General features: G+C 47.8%; 2 protein-coding genes across 7 annotated transcripts in view; both read left to right on the top strand.

Annotated features, from left to right (window-relative positions):
- LOC129840364 (contactin-associated protein-like 5) overlaps positions 1–13,326 on the top strand; it is a 34,603-nt gene extending 21,277 nt beyond the window's left edge. For both annotated transcript variants that reach the window (XM_055908182.1, XM_055908181.1), the window contains exons 19-23: positions 8,661–8,921; positions 9,024–9,157; positions 9,278–9,581; positions 11,415–11,477; positions 11,682–13,326. In XM_055908182.1, the coding sequence (XP_055764157.1) occupies positions 8,661–8,921; positions 9,024–9,157; positions 9,278–9,581; positions 11,415–11,477; positions 11,682–11,932 (1,013 nt within the window). In that variant the 3' untranslated portion in view covers positions 11,933–13,326. The remainder of the gene's footprint in view (positions 1–8,660; positions 8,922–9,023; positions 9,158–9,277; positions 9,582–11,414; positions 11,478–11,681) is intronic.
- Positions 13,327–21,498: 8,172 nt separating this feature from the next.
- Positions 21,499–22,621, top strand: part of LOC129840393 (uncharacterized) — a 21,364-nt gene continuing 20,241 nt past the window's right edge. For 2 of the 5 annotated variants that reach the window (XM_055908229.1, XM_055908228.1), the window contains exons 1-2: positions 21,499–21,696; positions 22,084–22,204. In XM_055908229.1, the coding sequence (XP_055764204.1) occupies positions 22,099–22,204 (106 nt within the window). In that variant the 5' untranslated portion in view covers positions 21,499–21,696; positions 22,084–22,098. The remainder of the gene's footprint in view (positions 21,697–22,083; positions 22,205–22,621) is intronic. The other 3 variants (XM_055908232.1, XM_055908230.1, XM_055908231.1) reach the window with 2 other exon arrangements.

Raw genomic sequence — 22,621 nt, 5'->3', positions numbered from 1 at the left:
CAAAACGACGTTGACGAGACCTGAACATAAACTTACATAACTAAACATAAACTTACGTACAGGTAACAGACGACATCGAAACGAAAACGAAACAAACAAACGCTACAGTCCAGTGTGGTACGAACAAACATACTGACACAGGAGACAATCACCCACAAACAAACAGTGAGAATGCCCTACCTAAATATGACTCTTGATTAGAGGAAAATGCAAACCACCTGCCTCTAATCAAGAGCCATACCAGGTAACCCAAAACCAACATAGAAACAGATAACATAGACTGCCCACCCAAAACACATGCCCTGACCATAAACACATAAAAACAACATAAAACAGGTCAGGACTGTTACAGTACCCCCCCCTCAAGGTGCGCACGCCGGGCGCACCAGCACAAAGTCCAGGGGAGGGTCCGGGTGGGCAGTTGACCACGGTGGTGGTTCCGGCTCAGGACGCTGTCCCCATACCACCATAGTCACTCCCCTCTTCTGTCTACCCCTTCTAATGACCACCCTAACACTACCTTCCCCTAAATAAACAGCTAGCACCGGGACAAGGGGCAGCACCGGGACAAGGGGTAGCACCGGGACAAGGGGCAGCACCAGAACAAGGACCAGCACCGGAATAAGGGGCAGCACCGGGACAAGGGGCAGCACCGGGACAAGGGGCAGCACCGGGACAAGGGGCAGCACCGGGACAAGGGGCAGCACCGGGACAAGGGGCAGCACCGGGACAAGGGGCAGCACCGGGACAAGGGGCAGCACCGGGACAAGGGGCAGCACCGGGACAAGGGGCAGATCCCGGCTGAAGGACTCTGGCAGGTCCTGTTTGGACGGCTCTGGCAGGTCCATGCAGGCTGACGGCTCTCGACGCTCATGGCAGACTGACGGCTCTCTACGCTCATGGCAGGCTGACGGCTCTCGACGCTCATGGCAGGCTGACGGCTCTCGACGCTCATGGCAGGCTGACGGCTCTCGACGCTCATGGCTCTCTGACGGCTCTGGCTGCTCATGGCTCTCTGACGGCTCTGGCTGCTCATGGCTCTCTGACGGCTCTGGCTGCTCATGGCTCTCTGACGGCTCTGGCTGCTCATGGCTCTCTGGCGGCTCTGGCAGATCCTGTCTGGTTGGCGGCTCTGGCAGATCCTGTCTGGTTGGCGGCTCTGGCAGATCCTGTCTGGCGGGCGGCTCTGGCAGATCCTGTCTGGCGGGCGGCTCTAGCGGCTCCTGTCTGGCTGACGGCTCTAGCGGCTCCTGTCTGGCGGATGGCTCTGTAGGCTCATGGCAGACGGGCGGCTTTGCAGGCTCATGGCAGACGGGCGGCTTTGCAGGCTCCTGGCAGACGGATGGCTCAGATGGCGCTGGGGAGACGGATGGCTCAGATGGCGCTGGGGAGACGGATGGCTCAGATGGCGCTGGGGAGACGGATGGCTCTGGCCGGATACGGCGCACTGTAGACCTGGTGCGTGGTGCCGGAACTGGAGGCACCGTGCTAATGATAAGCACCTTCCTACTAGTGCGGGGAGCAGGGACAGGGCACACTGTATTCTCAAAGCCTACTCTATCCCTGATGCGTGGTACCGGCACTGGTGACGCCGGGCTGAGGACAAGCACATCAGGATTAGTAGGGGGAGAATATACAGTGTGTACAGGGCTCTGGAGACGCACTGGTAGCTTAGTGCGTGGGGCCGGAACTGGAGGCACCGGGCTAGATACACGCACTACAGGGAGAGTGCGTGGAGGAGGAACAGGGCTCAGGATACGCACTGGTAGCCTAGTGCGTAGTGTATACACTGTAGGTACTAGGCTGGGGCGGGGAGGTAGTGCCGGAAATACCGGACCGTGGAGGCGTACTGGCACTCTTGAGCATTGAACCTGCCCAACCTTACCTGGTTGAATGCTCCCGGTTGCCCGACCAGTGCGGGGAGGTGGAATAACCCGCACCGGCCTATGTAGGCGAACCGGGGAAACCATGCGTAAGGTAGGTGCCATGTATGCCGGCCCGAGGAGACGCACTGGAGACCAGACGCGTTGAGCCGGCCTCATGACACCTGGCTCAATACCCAATCTAGCCCTCCCAGTGCGGGGAGGTGGAATAACCCGCACTGGGCTATGCACTCGTACAGGAGACACCGTGCGCTCTACTGCGTAACACGGCGCCTGCCCGTACTCCCGCTCTCCACGGTAAGCCTGGGAAGTGGGCGCAGGTCTCCTACCTGCCCTTGGCCCACTATCTCCTAGCCCCCCCCCAAGAAATTTTTGGGAATTACTTACGGGCTTTTTCGGCTTCCGTGCCAGACGCGTTCCCTCATAGCTCCGGTTCCTCTCTCTGGTAGCCTCCGCTCTCCTCAGTGCCTCCAGCTGTTCCCATGGGAGGCGATCTCTACCAGCTAGGATCTCCTCCCATGTGTAGACACCCTTTCCATCCAAAACATCGTCCCATGTCCATTGCTCCTTTCTCTCCTGTCCCTTACTCCGTTTCGTTTTCCCTTGCCGCTTGGTCTTAGCGTGTTGGTGGGTGATTCTGTAACGGGTGACGCTCTCCTCATCCTCGGAAGAGGTGAGGAGAGAAGGATCTTCAGACCAAAACGCAGGCTCAGGGAAATAAGCCATCTTTATTATAAATTACGATGGCACACGAAACGAAACAAAACACTTTCCAAACTACAAAATAACAAAACGACGTTGACGAGACCTGAACATAAACTTACATAACTAAACATAAACTTACGTACAGGTAACAGACGACATCGAAACGAAAACGAAACAAACAAACGCTACAGTCCAGTGTGGTACGAACAAACATACTGACACAGGAGACAATCACCCACAAACAAACAGTGAGAATGCCCTACCTAAATATGACTCTTGATTAGAGGAAAATGCAAACCACCTGCCTCTAATCAAGAGCCATACCAGGTAACCCAAAACCAACATAGAAACAGATAACATAGACTGCCCACCCAAAACACATGCCCTGACCATAAACACATAAAAACAACATAAAACAGGTCAGGACTGTTACAGTACCCCCCCCTCAAGGTGCGCACGCCGGGCGCACCAGCACAAAGTCCAGGGGAGGGTCCGGGTGGGCAGTTGACCACGGTGGTGGTTCCGGCTCAGGACGCTGTCCCCATACCACCATAGTCACTCCCCTCTTCTGTCTACCCCTTCTAATGACCACCCTAACACTACCTTCCCCTAAATAAACAGCTAGCACCGGGACAAGGGGCAGCACCGGGACAAGGGGTAGCACCGGGACAAGGGGCAGCACCAGAACAAGGACCAGCACCGGAATAAGGGGCAGCACCGGGACAAGGGGCAGCACCGGGACAAGGGGCAGCACCGGGACAAGGGGCAGCACCGGGACAAGGGGCAGCACCGGGACAAGGGGCAGCACCGGGACAAGGGGCAGCACCGGGACAAGGGGCAGCACCGGGACAAGGGGCAGCACCGGGACAAGGGGCAGCACCGGGACAAGGGGCAGATCCCAGCTGAAGGACTCTGGCAGGTCCTGTTTGGACGGCTCTGGCAGGTCCATGCAGGCTGACGGCTCTCGACGCTCATGGCAGACTGACGGCTCTCTACGCTCATGGCAGGCTGACGGCTCTCGACGCTCATGGCAGGCTGACGGCTCTCGACGCTCATGGCTCTCTGACGGCTCTGGCTGCTCATGGCTCTCTGACGGCTCTGGCTGCTCATGGCTCTCTGACGGCTCTGGCTGCTCATGGCTCTCTGACGGCTCTGGCTGCTCATGGCTCTCTGGCGGCTCTGGCTGCTCATGGCTCGCTGGCGGCTCTGGCAGATCCTGTCTGGTTGGCGGCTCTGGCAGATCCTGTCTGGTTGGCGGCTCTGGCAGATCCTGTCTGGCGGGCGGCTCTGGCAGATCCTGTCTGGCGGGCGGCTCTAGCGGCTCCTGTCTGGCTGACGGCTCTAGCGGCTCCTGTCTGGCGGATGGCTCTGTAGGCTCATGGCAGACGGGCGGCTTTGCAGGCTCATGGCAGACGGGCGGCTTTGCAGGCTCCTGGCAGACGGATGGCTCAGATGGCGCTGGGGAGACGGATGGCTCAGATGGCGCTGGGGAGACGGATGGCTCAGATGGCGCTGGGGAGACGGATGGCTCTGGCCGGATACGGCGCACTGTAGACCTGGTGCGTGGTGCCGGAACTGGAGGCACCGTGCTAATGATAAGCACCTTCCTACTAGTGCGGGGAGCAGGGACAGGGCACACTGTATTCTCAAAGCCTACTCTATCCCTGATGCGTGGTACCGGCACTGGTGACGCCGGGCTGAGGACAAGCACATCAGGATTAGTAGGGGGAGAATATACAGTGTGTACAGGGCTCTGGAGACGCACTGGTAGCTTAGTGCGTGGGGCCGGAACTGGAGGCACCGGGCTAGATACACGCACTACAGGGAGAGTGCGTGGAGGAGGAACAGGGCTCAGGATACGCACTGGTAGCCTAGTGCGTAGTGTATACACTGTAGGTACTAGGCTGGGGCGGGGAGGTAGTGCCGGAAATACCGGACCGTGGAGGCGTACTGGCACTCTTGAGCATTGAACCTGCCCAACCTTACCTGGTTGAATGCTCCCGGTTGCCCGACCAGTGCGGGGAGGTGGAATAACCCGCACCGGCCTATGTAGGCGAACCGGGGAAACCATGCGTAAGGTAGGTGCCATGTATGCCGGCCCGAGGAGACGCACTGGAGACCAGACGCGTTGAGCCGGCCTCATGACACCTGGCTCAATACCCAATCTAGCCCTCCCAGTGCGGGGAGGTGGAATAACCCGCACTGGGCTATGCACTCGTACAGGAGACACCGTGCGCTCTACTGCGTAACACGGCGCCTGCCCGTACTCCCGCTCTCCACGGTAAGCCTGGGAAGTGGGCGCAGGTCTCCTACCTGCCCTTGGCCCACTATCTCCTAGCCCCCCCCCAAGAAATTTTTGGGAATTACTTACGGGCTTTTTCGGCTTCCGTGCCAGACGCGTTCCCTCATAGCTCCGGTTCCTCTCTCTGGTAGCCTCCGCTCTCCTCAGTGCCTCCAGCTGTTCCCATGGGAGGCGATCTCTACCAGCTAGGATCTCCTCCCATGTGTAGACACCCTTTCCATCCAAAACATCGTCCCATGTCCATTGCTCCTTTCTCTCCTGTCCCTTACTCCGTTTCGTTTTCCCTTGCCGCTTGGTCTTAGCGTGTTGGTGGGTGATTCTGTAACGGGTGACGCTCTCCTCATCCTCGGAAGAGGTGAGGAGAGAAGGATCTTCAGACCAAAACGCAGGCTCAGGGAAATAAGCCATCTTTATTATAAATTACGATGGCACACGAAACGAAACAAAACACTTTCCAAACTACAAAATAACAAAACGACGTTGACGAGACCTGAACATAAACTTACATAACTAAACATAAACTTACGTACAGGTAACAGACGACATCGAAACGAAAACGAAACAAACAAACGCTACAGTTCAGTGTGGTACGAACAAACATACTGACACAGGAGACAATCACCCACAAACAAACAGTGAGAATGCCCTACCTAAATATGACTCTTGATTAGAGGAAAATGCAAACCACCTGCCTCTAATCAAGAGCCATACCAGGTAACCCAAAACCAACATAGAAACAGATAACATAGACTGCCCACCCAAAACACATGCCCTGACCATAAACACATAAAAACAACATAAAACAGGTCAGGACTGTTACAGTACCCCCCCCTCAAGGTGCGCACGCCGGGCGCACCAGCACAAAGTCCAGGGGAGGGTCCGGGTGGGCAGTTGACCACGGTGGTGGTTCCGGCTCAGGACGCTGTCCCCATACCACCATAGTCACTCCCCTCTTCTGTCTACCCCTTCTAATGACCACCCTAACACTACCTTCCCCTAAATAAACAGCTAGCACCGGGACAAGGGGCAGCACCGGGACAAGGGGTAGCACCGGGACAAGGGGCAGCACCAGAACAAGGACCAGCACCGGAATAAGGGGCAGCACCGGGACAAGGGGCAGCACCGGGACAAGGGGCAGCACCGGGACAAGGGGCAGCACCGGGACAAGGGGCAGCACCGGGACAAGGGGCAGCACCGGGACAAGGGGCAGCACCGGGACAAGGGGCAGCACCGGGACAAGGGGCAGCACCGGGACAAGGGGCAGCACCGGGACAAGGGGCAGATCCCAGCTGAAGGACTCTGGCAGGTCCTGTTTGGACGGCTCTGGCAGGTCCATGCAGGCTGACGGCTCTCGACGCTCATGGCAGACTGACGGCTCTCTACGCTCATGGCAGGCTGACGGCTCTCGACGCTCATGGCAGGCTGACGGCTCTCGACGCTCATGGCTCTCTGACGGCTCTGGCTGCTCATGGCTCTCTGACGGCTCTGGCTGCTCATGGCTCTCTGACGGCTCTGGCTGCTCATGGCTCTCTGACGGCTCTGGCTGCTCATGGCTCTCTGGCGGCTCTGGCTGCTCATGGCTCGCTGGCGGCTCTGGCAGATCCTGTCTGGTTGGCGGCTCTGGCAGATCCTGTCTGGTTGGCGGCTCTGGCAGATCCTGTCTGGCGGGCGGCTCTGGCAGATCCTGTCTGGCGGGCGGCTCTAGCGGCTCCTGTCTGGCTGACGGCTCTAGCGGCTCCTGTCTGGCGGATGGCTCTGTAGGCTCATGGCAGACGGGCGGCTTTGCAGGCTCATGGCAGACGGGCGGCTTTGCAGGCTCCTGGCAGACGGATGGCTCAGATGGCGCTGGGGAGACGGATGGCTCAGATGGCGCTGGGGAGACGGATGGCTCAGATGGCGCTGGGGAGACGGATGGCTCTGGCCGGATACGGCGCACTGTAGACCTGGTGCGTGGTGCCGGAACTGGAGGCACCGTGCTAATGATAAGCACCTTCCTACTAGTGCGGGGAGCAGGGACAGGGCACACTGTATTCTCAAAGCCTACTCTATCCCTGATGCGTGGTACCGGCACTGGTGACGCCGGGCTGAGGACAAGCACATCAGGATTAGTAGGGGGAGAATATACAGTGTGTACAGGGCTCTGGAGACGCACTGGTAGCTTAGTGCGTGGGGCCGGAACTGGAGGCACCGGGCTAGATACACGCACTACAGGGAGAGTGCGTGGAGGAGGAACAGGGCTCAGGATACGCACTGGTAGCCTAGTGCGTAGTGTATACACTGTAGGTACTAGGCTGGGGCGGGGAGGTAGTGCCGGAAATACCGGACCGTGGAGGCGTACTGGCACTCTTGAGCATTGAACCTGCCCAACCTTACCTGGTTGAATGCTCCCGGTTGCCCGACCAGTGCGGGGAGGTGGAATAACCCGCACCGGCCTATGTAGGCGAACCGGGGAAACCATGCGTAAGGCAGGTGCCATGTATGCCGGCCCGAGGAGACGCACTGGAGACCAGACGCGTTGAGCCGGCCTCATGACACCTGGCTCAATACCCAATCTAGCCCTCCCAGTGCGGGGAGGTGGAATAACCCGCACTGGGCTATGCACTCGTACAGGAGACACCGTGCGCTCTACTGCGTAACACGGCGCCTGCCCGTACTCCCGCTCTCCACGGTAAGCCTGGGAAGTGGGCGCAGGTCTCCTACCTGCCCTTGGCCCACTATCTCCTAGCCCCCCCCCAAGAAATTTTTGGGAATTACTTACGGGCTTTTTCGGCTTCCGTGCCAGACGGGTTCCCTCATAGCTCCGGTTCCTCTCTCTGGTAGCCTCCGCTCTCCTCAGTGCCTCCAGCTGTTCCCATGGGAGGCGATCTCTACCAGCTAGGATCTCCTCCCATGTGTAGACACCCTTTCCATCCAAAACATCGTCCCATGTCCATTGCTCCTTTCTCTCCTGTCCCTTACTCCGTTTCGTTTTCCCTTGCCGCTTGGTCTTAGCGTGTTGGTGGGTGATTCTGTAACGGGTGACGCTCTCCTCATCCTCGGAAGAGGTGAGGAGAGAAGGATCTTCAGACCAAAACGCAGGCTCAGGGAAATAAGCCATCTTTATTATAAATTACGATGGCACACGAAACGAAACAAAACACTTTCCAAACTACAAAATAACAAAACGACGTTGACGAGACCTGAACATAAACTTACATAACTAAACATAAACTTACGTACAGGTAACAGACGACATCGAAACGAAAACGAAACAAACAAACGCTACAGTCCAGTGTGGTACGAACAAACATACTGACACAGGAGACAATCACCCACAAACAAACAGTGAGAATGCCCTACCTAAATATGACTCTTGATTAGAGGAAAATGCAAACCACCTGCCTCTAATCAAGAGCCATACCAGGTAACCCAAAACCAACATAGAAACAGATAACATAGACTGCCCACCCAAAACACATGCCCTGACCATAAACACATAAAAACAACATAAAACAGGTCAGGACTGTTACAGGGTCGTGCTTTAGGGGTAGAGGCACTTGGTACCGCAGAGAATTTGTGACTTCTGTTTGATCCATTGATGATCTAGCCATGTTTCTTTGAGTTTTACTCTTTCAAGCATCCCTTTTGTTCTGACCCGTTCCCCATTCAGATAAGCCGGTTCTTGCAAATGCTGTCTGAATCAGTGTCTGAGATCAACAGCACAATATAGCACTACTGAATAGGAGCCTTCTACACTAATAACAACATCCATGTTTGTATCCCTGTAACAGAAGTGTCGATGACCTTTGAGAGTGGCTCCTCGGTGACCCTTACCTTCCAGATGCCTTTTCCAGTCATGCACAACAGAGACAGAGGTAGCCAGTCGTCCAGCAGTCAGCCAGTCCATAGCCAGTCCTCAGCCATCTATGCCCACAACGGCGAGTCCAGAGAAAATGTTGCCTTCAGCTTTCTGACGACTCACACCCCTGCCATGTTACTCTGTGTCAGCACCTACCATCAACAGTACCTGGCTATCATCCTCGCTAACAACGGTAGCTATCTTTTGCTATCTCAATCCCATTGTTCTCTCTGTCTTTATCTCTTAACAACATTGTAAGATGAGAAGCTTTTTATGATTTTCTTAACTTTTGTAGGGAGTCTGCAGATCTGGTTCCATCTGAACAGAGAGAAGAGAGCAGCGATCTTTACTCCCAAAGCCTCCAGCCTAGCCGATGGGCAGCTCCACCGTGTCCAAGTACACCGGGAAGGCAAAGACCTTTATGTCCAGGTCAGTGATATCTATCTGAATCTATTTCAACATAGCAAAGCATCATGCTTATAGCATAGACAGTCCGCCCACCTTGATGGCGTGTTCAAGTGTATTTGGAAATGTTTGCTTTTTTCATAGATTGACAAAGACATCAACCAAAAATACAACCTTTTTTCTGACATGAAGATGAACACACTACGATCTCTGACTTTGGGTAAAGTCACAGGTACATCAGCAGGACATGCTGGTTTGGCTGAGGAGGTCATTAGGGCAGGATCCAAGGGTTTCATTGGCTGCCTGTCGTCTGTCCAGTTCAATTATTTGACACCGCTGAAGACAGCCATTTTGAATCATGGAAGCTCATTAGTCCATGTTCTTGGCAATCTAGTTGAATCGAACTGTGGAGCCTTGGCTGATAGTACAACTTCACAATCAACATCTGGTGAGTTTAACAGCATTGATGTGAATCATGTTTGGCTTCACAATATGGATATGGATTTTATTTATGTAATTCTATTAGCATACAGTGCATTTGGAAAGTATTGAGTTTTCCCACATTTTGTTACATTTACAGCTTTATTCTAAAATTGATTCAACCATTTTTTCCCCTCATCAGTCTACACACAATACCCCATGATGACAAAGCAAAAAAGCGTTTTTTTTTTTTTTACTCAGTACTTTGTTGAATCACCTTTGGCAGCGATTACGGCCTCGAGTCTTCTTGGGTATGACGCTACAAGCTTGGCACACCTGTATTTGGGAGTTTCTACCATTCTTCTCTGCAGATCCTCTCAAGCTCTCTCCGGTAGGATTAGGAGCGTCACCGCACAGCTATTTTCAGGTCTCTCAAGAGATGTTTGATCGGGTTCACGTCCGGGCTCTGGTTGGGCCACTCAAGGACATTCAGAGACTTGTACCGAAGCCACTCCTGTGTTGTCTTTGCTGTGTGCTTAGGGTCGTTGTCCTGTTGGAAGGTGAACCTTCGCCCCAGTCTGAGGTCCTGAGCGCTCTGGAGCAGGTCATCAAGGATCTCTCTGTACTTTCCCCCGTTCATCTTTCCCTCGATCCTGACTATTCTCCCAGTCCCTGCCCCTGTAAAACATCCCCACAGCATAATGCTGCCACCACCATGCTTCACCGTAGGGATGCTGCCAGGTTTCCTCCAGACGTGACGCTTGGCCTTCAGGCCAAAGAGTTCAATCTTGGTTTCATCAGACCAAAGAATCTTGTTTCTCATGGTCTGAGAGTTCTTTAGGTGACTTTTGGCAAACTCCAAGTGGGCTGTCATGTGCCTTTTACTGAGGAGTGGCTTCTGTCTGGCCACGCAACCATAAAGCCTGATTGGTGCAGTGCTGCAGAGATGTTTGTCCTTCTGTAAGGTTATCCCATGTCCACAGAGGAACTCTGGAAATCTGTCAGAGTGACCATCGGGTACTTGGTCACCTCTCTGGCCTAGGCCCTTCTCCCCCGATTGCCCAGTTTGGCTGGGCAGCCAGCTCTAGGAAGAGTCTTGGTGGTTCCAAACTTATTCCATTTAAGACTGTGTTCTTGGGGGCAGAATTTTGTTGACACCCATCTTCAGATCTGTGCTTCGACACAATCCTGTCTCGGAGCTCTACGGACAATTCCTGGTTTTTGCTCTGGCATGCACTCTCAACTGTGGGACCTTATATAGACAGATGTGTGCCTTTCCAAATCATGTCCAATCAACGGAATTTACTACAGGTGGACTCCAATCAAGTTGTCGAAACATCTCAAGGATGATCAATGGAAGTAGGATGCACCTGAGCTCAATTTCGGGTCTGATAGCAAAGGGTCTGAATACTTATGTAAATAAGGTGTTTCTGTTTTTTATTTGTAATATATTTGCTAAAATTTCTAAACCTGTTTTTGCTTTGTCATTATGAGGTATTGTGTTAAGATTGATGAGGGAACACATTTATTTAATCCATTTTAGAATAAGGCTGTAACGTAACAAAATGTGGAGAAAGGGAAGGGGTCTGAATACTTTCCGAATGCACTGTAAATCCAAATTATGCAAAGGGTTGTAACGGCTGTAAGTACCACAGAGTGGGTCTTTAATGACTCATAAACTTGACCTATCTCTTTTACGATTTGACATGAGCAGGCATAATTACTAAATTAAATGACTCATTGATTGAAATGCTTTTATAAATTCCACGTAGCCTTTCATCGTCCACCGAATTTAATTGAAGGTCATGTCTGACATCTCCTTTGTTTGCTTGCTTCCTTTCTTCTGGAATAAATCATTCAGAGGGCGTCGATAGGGGCATAGATCGACTGAAGAAGACAAGAAGTGATTCAGCAGTAATTGGAGGTTAGCCAGAAGATCATCCCCAGTTATCTGTTTCTTCATAATTGAAATTACGTAGCAAATTATTTAATTTCTGTCAGTGTACAGCCATTCTCCCTGAAACAAATACTCTTGACTTTAGGGATATTCATATTTACCAAGTAACCCCCAGAATTATTAACTTTAAAGTTAAAGCAATGTTCTCTCCCTCTGGCTCTCTCTTCCCAGGTCTCATCACAGTTGTGTTCCTCATCACCCTCTGTGCCGTGGCCGTGACGTCATGCTTCCTGTACCGCCGCTACAGCGACACCCACCCCCAGGAGAAGTCCTCCATCTCACAGAAGAAGGATCCCAGACACAGCCCGGAACACAGCTACCCTGCAGGCCTGGAGAACAGCTATCCTGTAGACTTGGTCTTGGATCTAAACCTGGACCTGCTCAGCTCTGTGAGTCACAGCAGAATGGAGTACTACATCTGATGCCACCATAGCCTTCTTTGCCCAACTTCCTGCCTCCTGTTCTGCGCACTGTTCTTCCTGGCCTCAAATACAGAACAGGCCCCTCTGGGTAGGTTAGTCACCTGTCTGTCCCTGGGCTTTCTAGGAGCAGTGATCATTGGTGATCTATTCACTGTCTGGCTCCAAGAATGACCCAAGGGAGGATGGTCATTCCGCAGTTTTATATCTCAAAGGCTGTTTATTGGGGCATGGGAGCTGTACCACTTTTTATGTGCAATGACAATTGGAGAACATTTATGATATATCTACTTTATATTATATTGCTCTAAAGTCAGGAGACAAAAAGCCTCAAAGAATCAGATCCACCCCAGTGACTTTATAAGCGCGCTTTATATAGCCTTCCATTCTGAATGTACAATTAAAGGGATTTATCCGTTTGGGGTTGGTTGGGCACCGGTACTCTAACTCACTTACTTGTATTCACTTGTGGATTGTGAATGTGATAACGACTGATTAATGATGTTCGGCCATCTGCCAAGGCAAGGTCTGGGCAAGCAATGCACCTGTTCTTGCTCCCTGGCTAAACCACTGATCAAATCTCCCTGAAAAGCATTGTGACTGTGTGCCAAGGACTTTGTGGCTGGTCCCCTTTTGTTCTCTGAACACATCGGTTTTCTGTTCCCAGTATGTTGTTTGTTGTGCCCTCACTGCCAATAACCGTTTTAATTTCTTTCTGCATCCACCATCACCGACACCCTGCGACATGTTATGCTTTTATGAATCACCAAAGAGTGGTACAGTAAACGGATACTAGATGTCTGAAAGTCAAAATGTAGTACAGTACAATGTTATGTGATTGTGCTAGTAACTTTGGAAATGAATTATCTCTAGACCTGAAGAAGATAATCCGAGGGAGTTTAGGGTATAACGGTCGTTTCCTTCTCAGGAGAGCGCTTGTCCTGGTTGTTGTTGTCGTGAGGTTTGTTGAACGGAGAAGTACAGTATTGTACACATTTGCTACAGTCTCCTCGAGAAACCATGGCACTTGCTCTTACATTGGTAAAACGTCAAGTCTTCATATTTTGCACAATTAGCAAACCAACAGAACAACTCAGTTGTACAACAGATCTGGGTGGCAAGCTTGCTATACAAAGGAAACATGTATTCAGGGGATGATTTTCTGTCATGAAACGCCCACGATAAAGGATTGTTATTGGCTGTTTATATTATTTTAAGTGCATTAGGTATTTATCTACAGAATGTTATTGTAAAAGATGTACCTCACTGTACCTCACTGATACAATTATTGAGTACAATTAATTTAAATATTCTATTTATTTTGAATTTGTTTTATAGAATTATTCAGGTATATTGTAAACAAATGTATATTTAATAAATACATTTTTACAGCTTTATGTGAATAACAGTATATGTTGTGATTTGATATGAAATGTGTTATTCTTATCTCGCTTTCCCAAATCTCGTTTGCCTCTTCCATCTGAGCTTGGGTCAGTACAAAGTACACACTGTTATCTGTCATATAATCTTAAAAACATCCATTATCAAAGTCTGGCACTGTGATTTATCCACAATATAATTTACCCCACACTATCACAAACCAGAAAAAGAAAACTCCTAAAAAATGTGGGAAGAGCATATTTATGAGTAATGTTCTTATGCGGCCATTTGTTTATATTTTTTAGGAGACTAGGGAAAAGCGGGGTGGTTGGATGATAGAGATGACTTGTTATATCATATATCACTCGGGAAGAAGCGGTTCTAGAGCCCCAGAGTGATGAAGTAGACCATTACCCTGTCCTCTGCCCTCAGCTAGTTAATAATACAATTACAAGCTGTGGGCTGATCCTAAAATCGAAACCGTGCTGTTATACTCTGGTCCACACTACTGTTGTTGTTCTCCTCTCCTTCCTCCTATCAAAATAAAATGGCATGCAGTGGAAGAAGGCTAGTTCAATATTCAAAACGTGGTACTAAGCATTTGCACATGAGCAAAGTTTGCACCTCATACCAGTTCAACTTATTATCAAGCAAAAGGAAAACATTTCGAAGAAATCTAGTCTGGATGTTGAGAAACAACAAAGCCAGCAACATGAGCTTCAGGTTGGTTACAGGGGGAGAAAATAATAGAAGAGTTGACGGAGTCCTTTTGGGACATGCCAGTAATGAGACTATATGTCTTCCTCTAGCTGTTGTGACAGCTACAGAGATATACATGGTGAGGATGATGATGCCACATTACCTGAGAGCTTTGTCTTCCCTAGTTCTTCACCTGTGTATGATTATCAAATCAAATTGTATTTGTCACATGCGCCGAATACAACAGGTGTAGACCTTACAGTGAAATGCTTTCTTACAAGCCCTTAACCAATCATGCAGTTTGAAGAAAAATGTGTTAAATAAAAAATAGATAAGTAAAAAAGAAAAGTAACAAATAATTAATTAAAGAGCAGCAGTAAAATAACAGTAGCGGGGCTACAGTGGCAAGAAAAAGTATGTGAACCCTTTAGAATTACCTGGATTTCTGCATAAATTGGTCATACAATTTGATCTGATCTTCATCTAAGTCACAACAATAGACAAACATAGTGTGCTTAAACTAATAACACACTAATTATTGTATTTTTCTTGTCTATATTGAATACATAATTTAAACATTCACAGTGTAGATTGGAAAAGGTATGCTAATGACTTCTCCGAAAGCTAATTGGAGTCAGGAGTCAGCTAGCCTGGAGTCCAATCAATGAGACGAGATTGGAGATGTTGGTTAGAGCTGCCTTTCCCTATAAAAAACACCCACAAAATTTGAGTTTGCTATTCACAAGAAGCATTGCCTGATGTGAACCATTCCTCGAACAAAAGAGATCTCAGAAGACCTAAGATTAAGAATTGTTGACTTGCATAAAGGTGGAAAGGGTCACAAAATTATCTCTAAAAGATACGCTCTCTAAAATGTTCATCAGTCTACAGTAAGACAAATTGTCTATACATGGAGAAAGTTCAGCACTGTTGCTACTCTCCCTAGGAGTTGCCATCCTGCAAAGATGACTGCAAGAGCACAGCGCAGAATGCTCAACGAGGTTAAGAAGAATCCTAGTGTCAGCTAAAGACTTACAGAAATCTATGGAACATGCTAACATCTCTGTTGACGAGTCTACAATACGTAAAACACTAAACAAGAATGGTGTTCATTTTGAGAACAACACGGAAGAAGTGTCACGTTCTGACCTTTAGTTTCCTTTGTTTTGTCTTTAGTTAGTATGGTCAGGGCTTGAGTTGGGGTGGGCAGTCTATGTTATGTGTTTCTATGTTTAGGTTTGTCAATTGGCCTGATATGGTTCTCAATCAGAGACAGGTGTTTTGCATTGTCTCTGATTGGGAACCATATTTAGGTTGCCTGTTTTCACTGTTGGTTTGTGGGTGTTTGTTTCCTGTGTCTGTGTTCGTGCCACACGGGACTGTTTCGGTTAGGTTACTTTGTTATTTTATATATTTTGTCGTGTTCAGTTAATTATATTAAAACAGGGACACTTACCACTCTGCGTCTTGGTCCGATCCCTGCTACACCTCCTCCTCTTCAGACGAAGTCAGCCGTTACAAGAAGCCACTGCTATCCAGAAAATAACATTGCTGCACGTCTGAAGTTTCCAAAAGTGCACCTGGATGTTCCACAGCCTACTGGCAAAATATTATGTGGACAGATCAAACTACAGTTTAGTTGATTGGAAGGAACACACAACACTATGTGTGTGGAGAAAAAAATGCACAGCACACCAACATCAAAACCTCATCCCAACTGTAAATTATGGTGGAGGGAGCATCATGGTTTGGGGCTGCTTTGCTGCCTCAGGGCCTGGACAGCTTGCTATCTTCAACGGAAAAATGAATTTCCAAGTTTATCAAGACATTTTGCAGGAGAATGTCAGGCTATCTATACTTCAATTGAAACTCAACAGAAGTTGGCTGATGCAACAGGATAATGACCCAAAACACAGAAGTAAATTAACAACAAAATGGCTTCAACAGAAGAAAATACCCCTTCTGGAGTGGCCCAGTCAGAGTCCTGACCTCAACCCGATTTGAGATGCTGTGGCATGACCTTACCAGAGCAGTTCACACCAGACATCCCAAGAATATTGCTGAACTGAAACGGTTTGGTAAAGATGAATGGTCCAAAATTCCTCCTGACCGTTGTGCAGGTCTGATCTGCAACTACAGAAAACGTTTGGTTGAGGTTATTGCTGCCAAAGGAGGGTCAACCAGTTATTAAATCCAAGGGTTCACATACTTTTTCCACCCTGCACTGTGAATATTTACACGGTGTGCTCAATAAAGACATGAAAACGTATAATTGTTTGTGTGTTATTAGTTTAAGCAGACTGTGTTTGTCTATTGTTCCGATCCTAAATGAAGATCAGATCACATTTTATGACCAATTTATGCAGAAATCCAGGTATTTCCAAATGGTTCATATACTATTTCTTGCTACTGTATATACAGGGGGTACCGGTACAGAGTCAATATGCGGGGGCACCAGTTAGTCGAGGTAATGGAGGTAATATGTACATGTAGGTAGAGTTAAAGCGACTATGCATAGATAATAAACAGAGAGTAGCAGCAGCAGCGTAAAAGAGGGGTGAGGCAATGCAAATAATCTGGGTAGCCATTTGATTAGCTGTTCAGGAGTCTTATGGCTTGGGGTTGAAGTTGTTTAGAAGCCTTTTGGACCTAGACTTGGCGCTCCGGTACTGCTTGCCGTGCGGTAGCAGAGAGAACAGTCTATGACTAGGGTGGCTGGAGTCTTTGCCCATTTTTAGGGCCTTCCTCTGACACCACCTGGTATAGAGGTCCCTGATGGCTGAAAGCTTGGCCCCAGTGATGTACTGGGTCGTACGCACTACCCTCTGTAGTGCCTTGCGGTCGGAGGCTGAGCAGTTGCCATACCAGGCAGTGATGCAACCAGTCAGGATGCTCTCAATGGTGCAGCTGTATAACTTTTTTAAGGATCTGAGGACCCATGCCAAATCTTTTCAGTCTCCTGAGAGGGAATAGGCTTTGTCGTGCCCTCTTCACGACTGTGCTTGGACCATGATAGTTTGTTGGTGATGTGGACACCAAAGAACTTGAAGCTCTCAACCTGCGGGATGCTAGGTACTAGATAAGGTACTATCTAAAGAAATGATCATGACTGCAAAAAACTACTTCACATGGATTGATTTGTTTATTACATTTATTACAGTCAGGAACTTATTGTGTTTTTCACAGTAAAAGTTATGAATGAATAGTTCATTAGTTCATCAAGTCCGTTGCTAGACTGAGTGAAAGAGGAGAGCGGCTTAGTCTTTGACTGTAATAAAGCAGCAACCAGCATCCATAATGCAGAGAGAGAGATAGTGAAATAGAGAAAGAGAGAGAGAGACAGATTGAGAGCGCCACTCCGACAGTGTCACGCTGACCTTTCCCAGCATCCCGCCATCTCTGTCCTGCTTTCCTCCGCTCCCTCATTACACCAGGTTAACCTTTCCCATAAGCTTCCAATGTATCCATCTACCTTTCCTCAGACTGATGAGGCTAAGTGCAAATGTGACTACTTCAATTCTACTTCTACTTGCAGACTAACGGAATACATTGGCCTCTTTGAGTTATATTAGGGAACGAGGGAAATGTCTAACGTGGAACGTAATGGGTGTAAAAAAAAACTGACAGAAAATAGGAGAGAAAAAATGGGCATTGGTGAATGTGCCAACCTTGTAGATAGGATATGAAAACTAAAAATAACCGGAAAACAAATAAGACATGTCTAAAGCGTTTAAGTCAAGGTGAGGGCAGCGGTCAGAGCAATAAACAACTTGGCCAACAAAATTACCAGCTACAACTCATAGCCTAGAGTGAAACATGGACCCTCCGATCTTTGTCCAGGGACACTCGTGAAAAATATCCCTAAGACTCAGCTACTGTAGCAGTGCCACTAACACTCCTTTAACACCGGAGACACATGACAGCAATGTCCTAGCGAGTGGCTAATTTATTTGAGACTTGTCAAATAAAAATGACAGTAACAGTGATCAGTGGGACCTTTCAGGCTCCTGATAGTGAGGGTTTGAGAGTCCTTCCTAGGACTGAAAGGCTAACTCTAAACTGAAATAGCTCATGGAGAACAGAGATTGATATGGAAGTACTTTGAGCTTCAATGGGTGTAGCTGTTTGAACCAAAGACTACTTGTTACAGGGAAACACAAGAAAACCTTTATTTGTAAGGTAGGATAGGAAGTTGAGTCTCTGTGTGGGAGGATAATAATATTCTGTTCTGTCTCTCACCACTTCCATACAGTAAATTGCTTGTCATGGCAAATTTGCACTTCCAGCCAGCCACGACATTAGGAGAGGCAAGTGTATCTCAACCTAGTGTGTGGCTGTGCATGGGTGTGAAGATCCAGGAGAGATCATGAATATACCTCTTAATTATAGCTGTATAGTGTTTTTGACAACATCTAAGTAAATCTAGCAATAATAATGACCTCATAATAAGACTCTTTTGAAGGTGGTAATCAAGAGAAATTGACTGTGAAGAGGCACATCCTGTACAGTATGTTAATTACCAGTCTTGAAATTGCTCAGGTACAAAGCGGGCTAGATGTTTTTCTAACACTTACAGTTGAAGTCGCAAGTTTACATACACTTACGTTGAAGTCATTAAAACTCGTTTTTCAACCACTCCACACATTTCTTGTTAACAAACTATAGTTTTGGCAAGTCGGTTAGGACGTCTACTTTGTGCATGACACAAGTCATTTTTCCAACAATTGTTTACAGACAGATTATTTCACTTATAATTCACTGTATCACAATTCCAGTGGGTCAGAAGTTTACACATACACTAAGTTGACTGTGCCTTTAAACAGCTTGGAAAATTCCAGAAAATGATGTCATGGCTTTAGAAGCTTCTGATAGGCTAAGTGACATCATTTGCCAAGACCTCAGAATTAAAATTGTAGACCTCCACAAGTCTGGTTCATCCTTGGGAGCAATTTCCAAATGCCTGAAGGTACCACGTTCATCTGTACATACAATAGTACGCAAGTACAAACACCATGGGACCACGCAGCCATCATACCGCTCAGGAAGGAGACATATTCTGTCTCCTACAGATTAACGTACTTTGTTGCGAAAAGTGCCAATCAATCCCAGAACAACAGCAAAGGACCTTGTGAAGATGCTGGAGGAAACAGGTACAGAAGTATCTATATCCACAGTAAAATAAGTCCAATATCGACATAACCTGAAAGGCCGCTCAGCAAGGAAAAAGCCACTGCTCCAAAACCGCCAAAAGCCTGACTACTGTTTGCAACTGCACATGGGGACAAAGGAGGTACTTTTTGGAGAAATGTCCTCTGGTCTGATGAAACGAAAATAGAACTGTTTGGCCATAATGACCATCGTTATGTTTGGAGGAAAAAGAGGGTCGCTGGCAAGCCGAAGAACACCATCCCAACCGTGAAGCACGGGGGTGGCAGCATCATGTTGTGGGGGTTCTTTGCTGCAGGAGGCACTGGTGCACTTCACAAAATAGATGGCATCATGAAGTAGGTAAAGTATGTGGATATATTGAAGCAACATCTCAAGACATCAGTCAGGAAGTTAAAGCTTGGTCGCAAATGGGTCTTCCAAATGGACAATGACCCCAAGCATACTTCCAAAGTTGTGGCAAAATGGCTTAAGGACAACAAAGTCAAGGTATTGGAGTGGCCATCACAAAGCCCTGACCTCAATCTTATAGAAACTTGTGGGCAGACCTGAAAAAGTGTGTGCGAGCAAGGAGGCCTACAAACCTGACTCAGTTACACCAGCTCTGTCAGGAGGAATGGGCCAAAATTCACCCAACTTATTGTGGGAAGCTTGAGGAAGGCTACCCGAAATGTTTGACCAAAGTTAAACCATTTAAAGACAATGCTACCAAATACTAATGTATTTGAGTGTAAGCAAACTTCTGACCCACTGAGAATGTGATGAAAGAAATAAAAGCTGAAATAAATCATTCTCTCTACTATTATTCTGACATTTCACATTCTTAAAATAAAGTGGTGATCCTAACTGACCTAAAAAAAATTACTAGGATTAAATGTCAGGAATTGTGTAGAACTGAGTTTAAATGTATTTGGCTAAACTGTATGTAAACTTCCGACTTCAACTGTATCTACCACATCACAGCCTCTTCTCTGTGCCGTCATCAGTAATCAGAGCATCTTGTCATGTTCAGCATGATGACAGATGCTCTTCGAAGTAGGTAATACTTACTGTATAATCAATTCTGGTGAAGACCGTAGTAAGCCACTCTCCCATGGAGGGAGCGATCCTCCTCAGTATTTTCTCAGCTGTGACGTTTACCCTCAAGACCTCAATGCTCTGGCAGCCTAGCAGTGGGCAGGCTCTCATCAAGCACAGGTCATATGAAATGACAGGCTTAGTGTTGTGGTTGAATGTCCACAAAGGCAAGAAACAACAAAGGGAACTCCACAACACAAACATCCATGCACGCACGCATGTATGCACACACACAACACAACGCAACACAACCCACAACACTCTCCCATCCAGCCTGAACTGCATAGACAGCCAATCAATACGTTGATGTGATTATGCCACCTATTTCCTGCCTGTCAAATTTGGAACAAGATTTTAATTCTAGTCCGTAGGCTACTTATTATGTAGGTAATTGACTTAGTTAAGTAATTTAAATTGTAATTTTAAACTAACTTGTGATTAAACCTGCCAAGTGGGCATTTCATATTTGTTAAGTCTGTAGGCCTATTTCACAGGTAAATGTTTGTCTTTGTAATTTGTGTAATTGCCTATACAACTGAGCACCATCTGGCCCTGCTTAGAAACCGTTTAGCATCTGCAGACATGACAACAAACATTAGTTTCACTATCACTGAAAAAAGGGTGGCGATTAAAAAGTCATTATGTTTACAGATCACCTACCCTGACTGCTATAACAACACTCAACTAGTCACAGAGGGAGACAATGTGTAATAACACTTAGTTGTTATATCTAGTTTAGAGGGAGAGATTCAGCCTAGTTCTAAGAGTCTGTCTGTAACTCTTTTCTGCCTTAACACTGCCTAGCTGTCCAGACTAGGACTGGTTCCATTTTTTACATTTGAGTCATTTAGCAGATGCTCTTATTCAGAGAAACTAGGCTTAAGTGCCCTGCTCAAGGGCACATTGACCAATTTTTCACCTAGTTGGCTCTGGGATTCAAACCAGACACGTTTTGGTTACCCAACTCTCTTAACTGCTAGGAAACCTGCCGACTAGGCAGGTATTTTCTCTCCCTCCCCTCCATAACCCTAGCCCTCACACTGTCCAAGGACCCTATCCGTGTGACTCTATCACTCTACACTACAGTAGTTCACAGGCTTCCTGTGTGTGCCTCCTCCCTATCCCCTAGCCCTATCCACAACCTTATCCCAGCCAGTTCTAATGTGTGAGACAATCACCCAGCAGCTGTGGCCCATTTGTAAAAGGGAGGGGCCTGCATGCTTAACTCGTGGCTACGTAAGAGACCTTGTCTACCAGGGGAATTAGCAAATCAGCTCACAGAGCAACAAATGTGGCCCACACCCATTCAAGGGAGAGAGAAAAAAAACACATTGCGCATGGGTCTCCAACTTAACACTCCTGTCAACTTATTAACAGCATAACAGTTGCACAAATTCATCGCGGAAAGGGAGTTAAAGGAAAACTTCTTGCTTGACTTGGACTTGGTGAGTTCTGCATTTCTTGCCTGTTATTGTTTCTATTAAGGAGTTTGTATTGTCGTCCTATGATAGACTTTGTAGACAGGTTGCACTGTGAGAAGGACAGAGAGGAAAAAGTGACGAGAGCTTCAAGCCAACGTCCTTAATAGCTGTATTAATTCTGTCATATCAGTGATTTTCAGACTGAGGAATAATCCTGATAATGCATGTAGCCATTGGTGTAATGTGGGTGGTTTTGAATAGCGACATGCCCCACTTTGACTGTATGAGAAAATCCACTCTTAACTGTTATGAAATTCTGTATATGTAAAAGGGGAAAGGGCTATGTTTCATTTATGAAATTAATCTCTCCCAATAACCCATTCACTATTTCTCTGCATTCTGTATGTCCAGTATTGACTGTTCATCATGGAGGCATCAACCACAGCAGGTACGATAGTCTCCTCGTCATCGGTCTTCACCTCCTCGTCCAGAAACATTTCCACAATACTCTTCACACAACCCTCCGTAACTGGTAAGTGTACCACATTCCTCCACACGATACAACCACAGACCTACTAGGTACTACTCTAGTGGTATTTAGGGAAGTGGTGGACAAGACAAGAGAGGACAAACTTTGCTTGGACCAGCTGTGAAGACAAAGCTAATCCAAAGGATGTGTATCCTGTTGGACAAAACCTAAAACAAATCTTTATGTAGGTGGAAATATTTAGACTATTAGATATTCTTAGGCCAAAAGGATCGCCCACAATCCTACTACTATCCCCCTAAGTCATGTTTTATTCATGTTCTATGCAAACTCATTAGGAAATACAAGTATATGAATTCAATCCCACACGGTTCTAAAGCAGGTCCGGAGAAGAGAGCTTTAGACAACAGAATGAACAGACAGGAAATTACTTCTTAGTTGTTAGTTCCTCCTCAGGAAGAA

The sequence above is a fragment of the Salvelinus fontinalis genome, chromosome 41, assembly GCF_029448725.1.
Source record: "Salvelinus fontinalis isolate EN_2023a chromosome 41, ASM2944872v1, whole genome shotgun sequence".
In the NCBI taxonomy this organism is placed as follows: domain Eukaryota; kingdom Metazoa; phylum Chordata; class Actinopteri; order Salmoniformes; family Salmonidae; genus Salvelinus; species Salvelinus fontinalis.
Note: the sequence above shows the minus strand (reverse complement) of the source record. Positions and strands in the feature narration are given on the sequence as shown.